At 43.0% G+C, this 15388-nt stretch overlaps 1 protein-coding gene across 1 annotated transcript in view; it reads left to right on the top strand.

The window, feature by feature from the left end:
* The window catches only part of TPH2 (tryptophan hydroxylase 2), a 90642-nt gene that overhangs the window by 6953 nt on the left and 68301 nt on the right, over window positions 1–15388 (top strand). Inside the window, exon 5 of the mRNA XM_079937610.1 lies at window positions 3398–3465. Coding sequence (XP_079793736.1) covers window positions 3398–3465 — 68 coding nt within the window. The remainder of the gene's footprint in view (window positions 1–3397; window positions 3466–15388) is intronic.

Below are 15388 nucleotides of genomic sequence, written 5' to 3'. Positions count from 1 at the left end.
TGGGCAAGTTCCTTTACTTCTGCAACTCAAATTCTTTATGTAAAAAGGGGAAATAAAATGCTTATTGAGCTCAAAGGGGGTGTTTGAAAAGCCTAGTTAATAAAACAACTGGAAAGCATTTTGGCAAGAGTGAATGCTTAATTCCAGGACAGGAAATGCTGTATTAAATCATCCTGATCAATGCCTGAACAGTAAAGGATTTTTTGCTAACCTCTTATTTCCAAATGCTCCCCTTAGTCTAGTTTGGAAATTACTCAGCCTGGAGAAGGGGGTCAGAACAACCACAGGAACCACTGACCTTGCTGTGAAAAAATTTATTCTAATACCCAGCATAAATTTTCCTGGGCTTAATTTTGTTCCATTACTCCTAATTACACCCACCTTATGATACCTTCTCTTATTTTCTATGCAGCCATTTGAAATAATTGCAAGTACTTAGCAATCTCCTACCTCACTCATCATTTTTTTTTTACCGTATGTATTTCTTTTATAAGCACACCAAATATTCATTATGCACAATTTGATATTGGTAAGTTGGTGGTTTTTTATAAGTTATTATTTGATGAAGATAGAAAAAAGTTTCTAAGGAATTTTTGTGCTTGGGAATAATTCCAGTCCTAAGGCAGGGATGATTACGTTAGGATGGCACTCGTGCTGAGATGGCTCAGAAGGGGCTTGGAATGTGTCAGGCTGCTGAGGCTCCCTAGAAAGGGTTAAATATGTAGGTCCAGCCATCTTAAACTTTAATGGACAAACAAATCACGTGGAGGATCTTTGCAAAATGCAGATGGGTGCACCGGAGATTCTGCATTTCTAGTGAGCTCCCAGTTGAGGCTTACAGTGGAGATCTGCGGACCACACTTTGAGTAGCAAGGATCTACACTGAGAGGGTCTTTCAAAGTGTGAGTCAACGTCCCTGCATAAGGTGCTTATTAAAAATGCAATATGTTGAGGCTCATCTGAAGCCTACTGAATGAGAACTTCCAGGGACAGACCCTGGAATCTGCATTTAAACAGATTTGCCAGAGATTCTGATGAACTCTAAAGTTTGAGAACTAATGTCCTAACTCAGTGATTTTCGGCCCTAGCTTTCCATTCAGATAATCTCTGGAGAACTAAAAAATTTCCTGTGCCAGGATCTCACCTCAGAGTGCTTAAATCAGAACCTCTGGGAATGTGTCCAGGTTTGGAGTGCTATTTAAAGCTCCACAAACGATTCCAGTATTCCCCCAGGTTGACTTTTTGGGATAGCCAACGTACATTCAGCTGAGCACTTTTGGGTACCAGCTGGGTCTTGATTTAAATCAAGTTCCTCTTGATTTAAATTGAGAGAGGAAGGGTGCAGCAGATACTCTCTGGGTGCTAGTGTTGCCAGATTTAGCAAATAAAAATATACGATGCCTAGTTAAATTTGCATTTCACATAAACAACAAATTTTTTTTTGTATAAGTATGCCCCAAATATTGCATGGGTGTTCTCTATTTTTATCTGGTAACCTTATCCCTGGCATCAATTTAGAATGGCTGGCCAAGGAATGCTGTGTCTCTGTAATCGCTAGTGTAGCTAGCATCCCTGTCTTGTTTTGCCAGTCCACAGTTCAATGCTGGAAGCTCTGGTTCACCCATAACACTTGTGTAATCACCGCCACACTAGGCTGATGAGGCATGATGAGTAAATCACTCTCTTTCATGCCTGGAAAAGGTGCAGGTGTTTGCCAAGGAGAGATACTCGAGATTCTCTGGGAAGCCCAGCAGATTACGGTGCTGTTACCATGGTGTCCGGTTGGGCAGGAACCAGGGAACAGATGCTGAGCTTTTCACATAACTCTTTTCCTTTTGTCATGGGCTGCTTTCTTTTTGAGTAATCAAGGTGCTTGGAATTCTTGTTTACCACCACCAGGTTGCTTGGTGTGACTAGTGAGTGTTGAAATTCATACTTTCTAGCGACCATGTATACCCTCTATGGCATAAGACCTTTTCTTAGCTCACATACCCATTTGTAAAGGTGGTCACACATTTTGTAACTATGGTCACGAATTTTGCATATACACATTTGAAGGCTCCGCAAGCCTGCCTATGAACTCCTGTTTAAAAACTCCCAATTTGTAGCAGAAGAAAGAAAGTTCTAGCTTTAAGGGCGGGGGTACTTCACTTCTGCAGGGCCTTTGGGTGACCTCAGGGCACTCGCTGTCTCCCTCTGTTAGTGACCTTTTGTCTTTCCTGAGAGAAAGGCTGTTGGCAATGGACGTTCTTTGTTTCTGTTCAGCATACGGTCCTGTGAAGATTTCTGACCGCAAGGCCAGTTCTCCTTCAGCTGGAAGAGAGAACAGAACGAGTTTCTCTGAGTTGAGGTTCCTCTTGAGTAGCCCCCTTGCGTAAGTGTCTGAGTGGACACTGGGTGAGCAGAGGTAGTCCAGGCCTTTGTAGGCCTGTCCCAGTTCTCCTTCCAGAGCCCACGACCCCTGCAGCTTGTCTCCTTGCCTGGCCTCCCTTCTCAGACTGGTCAGCACGTCCTGGTTTCCCTTTGGGTTTTCAGGGTTGAGCAGGTAAGAAGTTAGATTGAAACAACTCCTGCTGGGCTTCCAGCTGTCTGAACAAACAACCCTGGAAAGAACTGATTGTCTGAAACTACCTGAAGGAAAAGAAAATGGAAAGTCTGTTGACTAGAGGAGATGATTGAGTAAACCAGGAAGTCCTCTTAGAAGGATTCCACTTGATGGGAGAATGGCAGACAGGATGTTTAATTTCCCAAGTGCATGATGATGGGTAAAATCTTGAACTTGGCTGAAGACTAGTCAGAGCTATAGGAACTCAGGGGAATGGAGCTAGCCTGCTATCGTGCGTGGATCCCTTGTAATCGATTTTGCATTTGTGTGGCTGTACTCATAACATACAGCAAAACCTCTTTATTCATCCTAATTTGGGGTGTTGATGATTATTCTGAATGATAGAATTTTAATACATGTACACTTATTGGTAATTTACACAAAGCAATTAAATTTAGGTTCTTAGTGAAAAATCCATGTTAAAGGGACCTATTTTAATGAACAGATAAGATTAATTTGTAATTAAGATCAATTACATGTAAATGATACTTGAAAACCAAAGGATATTTTTCACAATATCAGTTTGCTTAACTAAGCCGTTCTGCCTACTTCATGGAAAGGTTAACTTTAGTCTGAATTCCCACACATCCCAAATTAAGACAGCCCAAATTTAATGAGGTTTTACTGTAAGTACAATTCGCTTCTGCCTGTGTCATCAAGGTGGTTATCCAAGGGGAAAAAAATTACATTTGAATTGGACACTCAATAAACATCACAGTGATTTTTTTTAGGTCTTCTGCAGCTAATTTTTTTGGCAGTCTGTTAAATAACTTAATCTCTTTTCTGTTTAAGGGATTTAAAGACAATGTCTATCGACAGAGAAGGAAGTATTTTGTGGATGTAGCCATGGGTTATAAATAGTAAGTACCTGTGTAACTCTTTCCTGTGACTTGTTGCTGGTGAGTTAGGAAAAACACATGCTGCGTTAAACAGACCTGTCTTCTCTTCACTTTAACTTTTGCAGAAAGTAGACATGAACCATTTTAAACACTCACCAGCTCTGTAGCCAACACGGACATTTGACATCCGGGATATAATTGTAAAATAATGAGAGCTGCGGGCCACATACCAAGTGCTACGTTTTCACCATTGTACTCATAGCTCAGCTAAGGCAAGGAGCCATCTTTGTACACTCTTCAGGGCCTGGAAAGTGTTTTCATTTTACTTTTTTTTTTTTTTTTTTTTTTTTTGCGGTACGCAGGCCTCCCACCGTCGCGGCCCCTCCCGCCGCGGAGCACAGGCTCCGGACGCGCAGGCTCAGCGGCCATGGCTCACGGGCCCAGCCGCTCCGCGGCATGTGGGATCTTCCCGGATCGGGGCACGAACCCGCGCTCCCCGCACCGGTAGGTGGACTCCCAACCACTGTGCCACCAGGGAAGCCCTAATTTTACCTGTGTTTTTTTTTACTTTCTTATTTTTTTTTTGCGGTACGCGGGCCTCCCACCGTCATGGCCCCTCCCGCCGCGGAGCACAGGCTCCGGACGCGCAGGCTCAGCGGCCATGGCTCACGGGCCCAGCCACTCCGCGGCACGTGGGATCTTCCCGGACCGGGGCACGAACACGTGTCCCCTGCATCGGCAGGCGGACTCTCAACCACTGTGCCACCAGGGAAGCCTCCTAATTTTACTTTTGACTTGACTTTTCAGTAACGCCCTTCCATGTCCAGCTTCCCCAGTGAAAGTAGAGGATTCAGCAAGAATGGTGAAAAGACTCATGTAAGAAGCCATAATAGAAATGTCTTTGCTTTACAGGAAAAGGAAAGCTTCCCATAAACTGGAGGGTTTATGGAAGAGTTTCATATCCAGTCCGGGATCAGTGTTGGGGTGGAACTGGAGAGCCTCAGGACTGGGCTGAGGACTGTGCATAGTGCACGGTGCTAAGTGGCAGTGACAGGAGGTTTGTGACCGGCAACAATGCAGTGGTCGTGACCGCAGGCCACACATAGAAAGCTGGAATGGATGTTAGGCCTCTATTTATTCTGCTCACACTAATAAAGCTTACAGACGGTTGTAGCACAGTCACTGTCTTTCCTTTGGTATGTGATCACCTACATGAATCTTCTGATCAGAACAAAACGTAAATCCATACCTGGTAGGGAAGTGCCTTTCTTATTCTAGTTGAGACTAGTGAGAATCTTGACTGTCCTGTAGGGCAGGTTTGTCTTTGGTGAGAATTTAGGACATTACACGTGTTACAGCCGGTACCAGTGTTTGCTTTTTTTTTTTTTAAAGGAATCTGACATATAGGTGCTTAAAGCAAAGTGAGAGGATTCCCAACCACACCTTTGATTGACAGTCATTTGCTCATTTCTAACCTCCTCTGATGCTTTGTTGCTCTTCTCTTCCTTCTCCCAGACATCCTTCATTCTTTCTCCACCATGCTTATTAGCATGAAAACCAAGATTCTTTGGCAGACGCTTTTCCATGTGTGTCTACTCCAGCCCCATCTTCTCTGTTCCAAGCAGGCTCTCGACCCTCTTTAGACAACTGTGACTTTCTGCCCCCTCACAACGTCAGCATGCTCACGGCTTGTCCTGGCCCGAGCCCAACCTCATGCCCCCTTTTTACCCTCAGCACCATCACTCACTAGATCCATCTCCCAGTGTTTCCCAGGCAAATGCCAAGAGAGGACTCTGATTGGCCACATTCACTTTTTCACATCAGGCCCTGATAAATGGAGCTTTAATACTAGTACCCCTTGGATCACAGATCCTCCCTGTGGAATCAGGTCATATCTGCATAGATGAGTGTAGGCGGGACAGGCCTTTGGGGCATGACCTGCCTAGGACTTGAAAAGCTCAGTTCTTGGCAGAGACTTTCTCTTTAGATAAAACAGATAGATAAAAATGTATTTTGTACATAGATGCTATATGTAATGTATCATATATATAAGAACAAAATATGTATGTATGTACATAAAAGATTTTGTTAGCATGGTGACCAAGGGACTACCTCAAATATTAGTTATTTCTTCTTACTAGAGCCAAGAAACTGGACAAGGACAAGCTGGTAATGTGGTGGCTCTAATAAAACTGGTATGTATGAGTCAACCAGTTTCAAGGAACATTGATAATGGGGGGTCTTACGGTTTTAAAGAAAACATACTTATGTGGAGAGGAGAGGAAAAGAGCATATAGTTAAAACAATGGAGGGTGAGGCCCTCAAAGTGTTAACAAGAGTTTGCATTTGCCATTATCCCTTAGTTAAAGCGTGAAATTGAGGTGTGGTGTCTATGGAAGACAAAAGTAAGAACTGGAGGTTGGATGTGGTGGAGGTTTTATACAAAGGAGGGCTGCATGCAGGTAGAGCATTCCAGGATCTGGTCCCGGTTTGGAGGGACCTGACTCTTAGTTCAGGAGGCTGAGGTAGGCAGGGCACCACCAATTCATCATTACACAGGGAGAAACCACTCTCACAGCATGCACAAGACTCCCCCAGTCATGACCCCAGAGAGGCCAAATTACACTATTCGGTGGATACAGAGTCAAAGCAAAGGGTGTTTAGCTAAGGGAGTTTGGAATCCAGGGACATTAACCCTCTCCCCTGGACAATGCTGGCTGCGTAGAGTAACAAAGTGATTAAAACCTAGGGTTTTGGAGTCAGGCAATGTGGGGTTCAAGCTGTAGCTCCACTGCTTCCTAGCTGGGTGAGCAGCCTCACTCTGCCTCTCAGGTCCTCCATCTGGGACGTATGTCAGGATCACGAAAGAGAACGCATGTGCTGTGTTGGGCACGGAGATGGCACATGATTTGTGATCATAAGTGCCTGTTACTGCTACTACATCCTCCCTCTCCCTTTCCTCAGGCTGTCTTCAGTTTCCTGTTGATCTACTGGTTTATTCTTTAGCTATGTTAACGCCATTGTTTATGCTCCACCTTAGCAAATACTATAGCTCAAACATCCGTAGAAGTAATCCTTGAAAGGAAACTCCTCCAGTTTCTCATTTAAAGGCTGCTCATATACTGATACTTTTCGTGCTGACCAACCTCGCTCTTTATGGAGAGATTTCATAGAAAGCGATCGTATTCCCATTTGTGTGTGCGGGAAGCTGCCAAGATAGTGAGAACAGATCGCCCGTTGCCTTAGGTGTTTCTTGTACGTGGACAGTGTGAGCAAAGTGCCTGCCAGGAGTGGTTAATCCTGGAAAACACAAACCTAAGACTTGAGGGAAGTAGAGAGAAAAGGATCATTCCTTAGTGCCTCTCATGCCATCATTGCTGTGGCTTCTCTGAGTATGACCTTGAGAATGGATAAGGGCTAGCCATTGTGTGTGTGTGTGTGTGTGTGTGTGTGTGTGCGCGCGCGCAAGCTCATGCAATAGTGCTGGTGGGGTGGGGCACAGGTGCTCACAAAACCCAAGTGGGTCTGAGCCACGGTCTCCAGTGTGCCGTGCAGTAAGGAAGGTTTCCTTTTGGTTTAACAGAAAATAAAGATGCAATTTCTAATTGCAATACGTATTTTTCTAGTGCTGATGGCTTTCCGAGTGAGCAAAGGAAAAAGACGTCAATACAATAATTACTTAAAATCAGCTCATTTGTGTGGCTTCTGGCAGCGTGCTGCGATCTGATTTTCCAAACCAAAGCTTGGAACCACGCTGGCTTGAAGAGAAGATTATCTGAAATTGGGGTGGTCCTGAAAAATCCAGCATGCGCCGTCTCTGCAAATATAGTTTGGTAATACTAAAATTAGGGACTGTTTGGACATGGGGAGAATAACTCAATTCCCTGTTGGTAATTCGCTCGGGTTTATGGGCACTGAGAAGAAGTCCAATATATGGTGGTGTATTTGGTGGTGGTGTTGTAGCAATTGGCAGGATGGAGTCTGAGGTGTCAAAAGATCAAGAGAAGGAAAAGAAGAGAAATACAGAATAATGTATATTGAAACCACGGCCAAGAAGCCCTCTGGGGAATTCATGTTGAGTACTGTATTTTCTATGATAGTCTTGAGAGGATAAAGCAGGGGGAAAGAATCAACACAAGCAGAGAAAAATGAAAACAAATTCCACTCCATGATGGGACAACAGCAGGCTCAAAGTCTGTGTTACCATGAAACCTAAAGGGGAGAGGGAGTGGGGACGTTCAGCCTGCTGGGAACTGTTGATAGGTGCCACTCAGGGGAGTTTCTGATTGACAGCGTTGCCAAGAAACAGGATTGATTACCCAGAGGCCTGCAGACAGACCTGAGCTGCGGGGCCACGAGGGTCTGGAAGGCCTAACTGCCTGACCAGTAACAGCAGAGGAAACATTCATTAATGTAAATATCATTCTCCATAGCAGACCTGAGAAGGAAGGCTGTGGATGGGGAGGGCACTGTTTCTAAAATAATCGGTGAAACAACGGGCAGATCACACCCCGTCCTCCTCCACCCAAATAAAAGAAATCCTAGTATAAACAGAAAAAGAAGCCCCTGGTGATTAGACAGTGTGAAGAGCCTATAGATGTGCAGTTCAGATGAAATGGAAGTGCTTGGGGGAGGGGGACTGTGATAGTGTAGCTGTTAGGTTTGTCTGAAACCCTCCAGTTCTCTGCCATTGGCACCTTCAATTTTAAGCCTGGCATTAGCTTTGCTACATTTCTGTATGTAGGTTTCACCATTGCTGTATTGTTGGGGAAGAAAACTCAGTAATATATATTTTTTCAACTGACTAGATATAAACACCTTTTTCTTTGGGAGCTACTGTAATGATTATTCCTCAGCAATGGGCATGCATATTTAATTTAATTATATCTTTGGTGGGGGTAGCCGTAGTTATTTCAATCCATCTTACTGTCTTGGAAAGAGGCCCCGAGCTCTGACTTTAATTTTGCCACTCTTGTTTGCTTAAATTGAATACTACTGTGATTATGTTTTGTTATGAATGTGTTTTCTTCTGGTTGAAATCGAGGTGGTATATGAATCTCATGTTCTTTTCATGGGGTTGCTTCCTCTTTGATTTATTATTTTGTTAGCCCATGGAATCTGAAATGTAAACAGGTAAATGCAAATATCAATGAGTAAGGTAAACAAGGGAGTTCCAACATATCAGAATTTGCTTAAAGTTGAAAAATTCCCTAATTTGCCAAGAAAACTCATTTGGTTTCAGGTTAAGGGATCCAAGTGATTCCTTAACATCGCTCAGCCTCAGTAAAATAGAGACAATAGTATCTCCTCTGTAAAATGGAGATAATAGTATCTCTTCTGCCTCTCTCCCGGGAGTGTTTTAAGGGTAAAATGAAATCAATGGAACATTGCTCTATGGTGTACTTTATTATTACCTTTATCAAAACAATAGTGAAGGAATCTAGACCAAAAGCTTGGGGTTTACTCAGACCCCTGATCCACTTGGAGGGCTTTTGTTGCTTTCTCCAGTTTCTCTTTTGATCTGAGAGACAGTGTGTGGAGTGGTTAAGAGTGCAGAAATTGGAGCTGGACTGCCTGGGGTGAATTCCAGCTTCACCACTTACCAGCTGAATGACGCCTGCAAATTATTTGTCTTCTGTGCCTCAGTTTCCTTATCTGTAAAGTGGGGATAACTCTACCACTGCTCTGTAGGATTGTTGTAAGGATTAAATGAGCTAATATATCAACAACACTTTGAACACTGCTCAGGAACTGATGTATAAGTATTTGCTACTACTGTTACAATATTTTTCTCACTTCAAACCATGTCTCCTTTTTGTCTATCCTCATGCACCAGATCTTTTTATTACCCTTTGGTGAATACTCTTCTTCACTCCCCTTGGCCAAGGCTTTCTTTAAGCCCTGACTTCCGTCTGATTTTTGTACTGTATCATTCATTGCTGTGTAACAAATGACCCCCAAATTGGGCAGCTTAAAACAACAAAGTTATTATCTCACAAAGTTTCTGAGGGTCAGGAATTAAAGAGCAGCTTGGCTGGGTGGTTCTGCATCAGGGTTTCTCATGAGGCTAGAGTCAAAGTGTTGACCAGGGAAGCAGTCATCTGAAGGCTGGACGGGGGCTGGAAGATCTGCTCCCAGTATGGTTATTCACATGGCTGTTGGCAGGAGGTCATAGTTTCTTGCCTGAGTGTCCTTAAGATATGGCAGCTGGCTTCCTCCAAATCAAGTGGTCCAAAAGAGAACAGGGCAGAATCTACCATGCTTTTTATAACCTAGCCTCAGAAGTGACTTACCATCACTCCTGATATACTCTGTTGGTTTCATAGCCCAACTCTGATACACTGCAGGAGGGGACTACGCACAGGCATTGATACCAGGAGGTAGGGTTCATTGGGGACTGTCTTGGAGGCTGGCTACCAAATACATTTAAATTGTGTTTAATTTTATTTCTTTAAGACCCTCCCTAACTGCTCTACCACAGTGGGTACTAATGCATTTTCTGCAGAACTAATTCTCATGAAAGCAGAGGTAGCATGGTGTAGTGGAACATGTGGCAGAATGTATAGGCTTTGGAGCTAAACAGAACTGGGTTTGAATTCCTGCTCCATCACTTACAAGCTCTGTGGCTGTGAGCACTGACCTAGTCTCTGGGTCTCAGTGCCCTCATCTTAAAATAGGCACAATATCTACCTTGTATGGTTGGCAGGATTATGAATGATTACAGGGCTGATTGGTACAAACTGGTGTTGAATCTGTGATAGATATGATTATTATTATCAAGTGTTAAGTAGCTGATGGTTCCTCAATTCCATGTAATCGTCTGTTAAGCTCACCTAAAATGAACAAAGTATCTTAAGGAGTGAACGAGTTAGGGAATTTCAGGCTCCATGATGGACTGGGTTAAAGGAGCTTTTAAAAAAATATGTGTGGGGTGTGTGTGTGTGTGTGTGTGTGTGTGTGTGTGTGTGTGTGTGTGTGTGTGTGTGTGTACACTACAGTTTCAGGTAACTCATGCACACAGCTTGCTTCTTCAGTCTGAAAAATTGACTCTCTCGAATGCCTTCGCAGGCCAGTGAGTCTCAGCTAAGGTTAAAGGGAGCAGATGGTGGCTGGGCTGTGTTGGACTCATTTCTGAATGGCTGATGGTGGTAGAAATGTTCACCAAAGCTGGACTTCTCAGCCGTCAGGCTCAGGCAGTTTTAGCTTCCTTTTGTTAAATTCCTGCTGCATGCTGGACATTGTGTTAAACACGTTGCTTATGGTCTCTCATTAGCCTCACAATAAGCCTTTGAGATAGGTGCCATTACTGCTCTCATTTTGAAGATAAGGAAACTGAGGTTCAGAGACATTAAGAAACTTACTAAAGGTGACACAGCAGATTGTGTCACCTGCATAAACACCAGTTGTTGATGCTTTAATTTCTCTGAAATTGAGTAGTAAATTGAAGAGTAGAATGAAAGTAAATATTTTGTAGTTCTAGTTTTATTTCCCAGTGACCAGAATAGTTTCTGAATAAGATCACTTTCACGGGTACCTCTCTTATAGAATCTAAATGTCTTTCTTTGCTCAAGAAGGCACATCTTTTCTTTCCTTCTCCTTTTTGGTCTGGAAGTGGCCATAGCACTTCCCTTTGACATAGGTGGCATCATACACAGGTTGACTATAACAGTGACAGAACGAAGGGACTTGGCATTTTAAAAAGTCATTCTTCTCTTTACAGAATTCAGCATATTTGAAATGCACATTTCTTGTGTGTACTTAATACACTTCAGACTCTATGGAGCCTGTCTGACTTCAAGGCTGCGCTGTCTCTCTGAGGCGCCCAGGAGAGGCGCCCAGGACATCTGCCTGGCCCTGGCGTGTTAGAGCCACGTGCTCGCCCTGCACAGCGACTTTGCTCTGCTCTCTCAGGCCCTGTGCTCATCTCCTCCCACCCGAAGCCTGACCCTCGTGGGATATATATCAGCTGGAAATAAACACAGCTGGGCTGAGGCTTGAAAAACAATTGCCAGGGCTTTGTCCCTCTCTGGCTTTTTCTAGTTGCTAGCCTATTTATTTCTTGATTTTTTGATTTACAAAATTGCACCCTTTGTGATTCATTTGCTTGGAGTGTAAGTACACAGCTAAACAGAGACTCTAAAACAAAATAGCCCCAAATGGGGACTAGCATATTTGAAAAGTGCAGTCACCCAGCCCAGCAGGCTCATTCAATTTGGGCGAGCTTGTGAATTTTCTACTCAGCCCCATCGGGGAGAGAGAGAGGGAAAATTCTCTCATTCAACATGGAATAGTGATGATTCTAACCTCCTCTCCCCATCAAAGCAGAGAGGGGCATTTTCTTACCACCTTCTTTCCTCCCACCCACAGCCCCAAATACCACGTGTTGTCAAGTGAAACCCTCTGGGGCTAAGATTCAGTAATATGCGGTGCATTCTAAGATGTTGAATAGATACATAATTGTGGAATGGATTTGCCTTGGAATAAACATATTGGGCTTCCAAGCCAACATCTCACTTCTCAGGAGGTCTCCTCAGTTTTCCCTTCACTAGGTGGCTCAGCAGGAGTCAGCCATAGGTTTGTACAGAAAAGGAAGGTAATGGATGATAGAGACAAAGGCTCCAGACAGATACGGGGTAGAGCTGTTTGCTGCCCCTCCTCTTACCTCCGGATGCCCAATGCTGTGCATACTGGGGTTTCCCTGCTCATAGGTAGCTGTGATGATTTAGTTTACGTGTGAGCTGGAGGATTACTGATGCTGAGTTTTTCCTAGGAGGCATTTGCAATTATTGCAAATTGCAGAAAAATAACTGGGGTGGCTCCACCTCTCCACCTTTCTAGAAATTTCAGTTGACCGTAGCATTTCTCATTTCATGCAAGAAGAGGCATGGTTTATGGATCCTGCTTGGTTTTAGAACGTAGCTTAGAGGAATACATTACTAACAGGGCTCGTGAGTGCCACATTACCGATTTTTAGACAGACAGATCTTAATTGGAAGCATAAATAGAAGGTAGAGGAAGAATGAAAGGGAAAAGTTATGCTTCCTTAGTGGGAAAAGAACTTAACGGAGGTTGCAAGTTTTATCCTTAATAACATTTTCCTTATCAGTTTCATTGGCAGATGGTCACCTTGATGAATTGTAGGCTTTATCGTGATGGGGGACCAAGTTTTAATTTTTTCTCTTCTCTGCCCGTTTGAGAAGAGGCACCCGAGAAGGCAAATCTGTTTTCTCCCCGACTGAGCTAATTTTATCCCGTTCCATTATCCTCCATTGATTTGCTTTCCCAGCTTTTGAACGAAGCTGAGATGTATGCGGCTGTTGAGGTACTTTGTGAGTCCTGCATAAGCACCAGTTGTTGATGCTTTAATTTCTTTGAAATGGAGCGATAAATTGCAAAGCAGAACAAACCCAAATGTTCATCGTGCTAGGGTCATTTCCCAGATGACTTGAATAGTTTCTGAGGAAGGTCACATGAGGGATTTCAGGAGTCCCTCTCTTGCAGAATCTAAGTATTTTTTCTGCCCAAGAGGCAACACTTTTTTCTTTTGGTTTTCTTAAAAGAAAATCTGCATAGCTACTTCCATTTGACATAAGTGGTATTATACACAAGTTGAAAACAAGAGCAACAGAATTAAATGACATGGGTTTCTAGAAAGTTATTCTCTGTATAGAATTCTCTGCATATTTGAAGTGCACAGTGCTTGTAAGTATTTAAAAGACATCAGGCTTTATGGGAGAATCATTTTCATGCCAAATGTTTCTCTCTACCTGGAGTTTGACTCAATGGCTGAAAAGGAAGGGAGCCTGAGAGTCGCAAAGAAAGACAAAAGGGAAAATTGATTTGGAAAAGGTTTCTCCGTTCCATTTTCGGGGCTTGGTGGGTTTTTTAGATGTGCGTCAGTGCCTCAGTAGGATGTTGTCTGATTATAGCACGGCTCCCACAGCTGTGGAAGACATTAACACAGTATGGCTTACTGACAAGGACAGAAGTTGCACCAAATTCTAATGTCTTTCACGGAGAATGAGGTATGAGTATTTTTACCTTGAAATGATTTCCACAAACATGAAGGATTAAAATTACTTTCACAAGTAATGTCTCAGAGGTGAATGGATTTATACGGAAGAATGTGGTTTTTTATCTCCAGACCTATTCCCGACCCTGCAGGGAAGTGATGACATTTTTTTTTTTTCGTTTCTATATACCTGGAGGAAGTGAACCAACTATATCGAGTACCTGTTAGGTACTAGGCATTGGCCCTGGCACTTGGCTGATGATGTCTCATCTGATACTCTGTTGTGTGGTTGTCTTACTTCCCTCAGTTTCAAATGAGGAAACAGAGGCCAAACTCAATGCTAGGTACTCAAGACCTTGCTCTGAGGTGTGTTGGTTTAGAGTGGGGTCTCTAGAGCTAGGCTTCCTGAATCCAAGTACCTGCTATGCCACTTACTAGCTGTTTCATCTTGGATAGATGACTATGTCTATAAGCCTCAGTCGCAACCATAAACAGTCATTTAATTGCTGTATAAGGTGAGCACTATATGACAAAATCCATGTCATGTGCTATTATATTATTGTTATTGCTACAGTTAGATGGATGGATGGATGGATGCTATTATTAGGCCTGTGAACTGTAGGAAAACTGCATTCCCTCATCTGCTACCGAAAGAGGGAGGTCAGGGCCCAGTGGTCAGCAACATTTGGTCCCTGTTGATCAAGATGCAAGATACATGGGATTGAACTTGGAGTTCTTGGAGACCCTAGCCTGTGTCTCTTCATCCTAGTGGCCTGAGATTGTTGGCTGCTCTTAACGCTTAGTTCTTTTCTGGATTGCATTCCCCGAGTTCCCCTTGTATATGTTGAGCATGCACGTGTTGGTGAATGTTAGACCCACTGTTGCTGCTGTTCATATTTAATTTCATGGTAGTTTTGGCAGAAGAAAATCACTCCTCTAGAATGTGACAAGGGCTTTCTGCAAGGTGAGAAGATGGTGAGAAGCCCTATCCTGGGGTGCACAGGACAAATAAAAACAAATAATTTCCAGGAGTTAAATCTTCCCTCTCCCTGAGGCTCCTAGGTGCAGTAGTTTATTTTCATTTTGTCTCTTGTAAAGGCAGCACCAATATTAACAATGTGACCAAAACAAACTAACGTTTCTGTTTGCTACCATCTGAAAGTTCCTTAGGGCCCATAGACTCATTTACGAAAATTCAGGTGCGCAAAACTCATTTGCAAAAGCAAATAAAATATGTGATCATAAATGCTCTTTACCTGACTAGCCTAGGGGACTTGCTGAAAATGAGTTTGTGCCTTTACGTTTTCTTTCTGGTGTAATTTAGCTGTCCCAGTCTGCCCAATCTCCTCATCAAATGAACCCCTTATCAAGCCACTTAATGTCAGATAACTTGAATGGTTTCAAATCTTGGTATAGCTCAAGATTTGGTTTGTGAGTTTCCTTTTTGAAAAATAGCATTTAATCATCGTGCCTGTGGCTTTGAGAGTTCATTCATTAATATATCTAGCCAAGGAAACATCTCTGTGTTTATTTATGTCCCTTTGGGTTTGCATAGACTGCTTTCTTTCCAGGTGAAAATTTTGGCTATAAGTGTGATGGGTGACAATACCTAGAAAACCTGAATGAGAAAATTAGAAAAGAGAAACCCCTACCTGTAAAGTAAGCAGGACATAAGGTTAATCGGAAGGTACCAGAAAACTTCTTAAAATCTTAGTCTTTTAAGAGTTGCTTTTTCCATAGCAATTAAAATACATGAGGTAGGGATGAGGTAAGACAAATGCCTATCTGCCAGACTTCCTGATAAACAATTATACTTTTTTCTCAAACTTTAAGTGCGTGGCTTGTTTTGGTCTTATCGGTTGATTTACATATTCAACGAATATTATTTATTGAACACCTATCTGTTCTAGGCTTAATTCTGCGGGGCAGGGA

The sequence above is a fragment of the Stenella coeruleoalba genome (genome assembly GCF_951394435.1).
Source record: "Stenella coeruleoalba genome assembly, chromosome: 11".
NCBI classification, from domain to species: Eukaryota; Metazoa; Chordata; class Mammalia; order Artiodactyla; family Delphinidae; genus Stenella; species Stenella coeruleoalba.
Note: the sequence above shows the minus strand (reverse complement) of the source record. Positions and strands in the feature narration are given on the sequence as shown.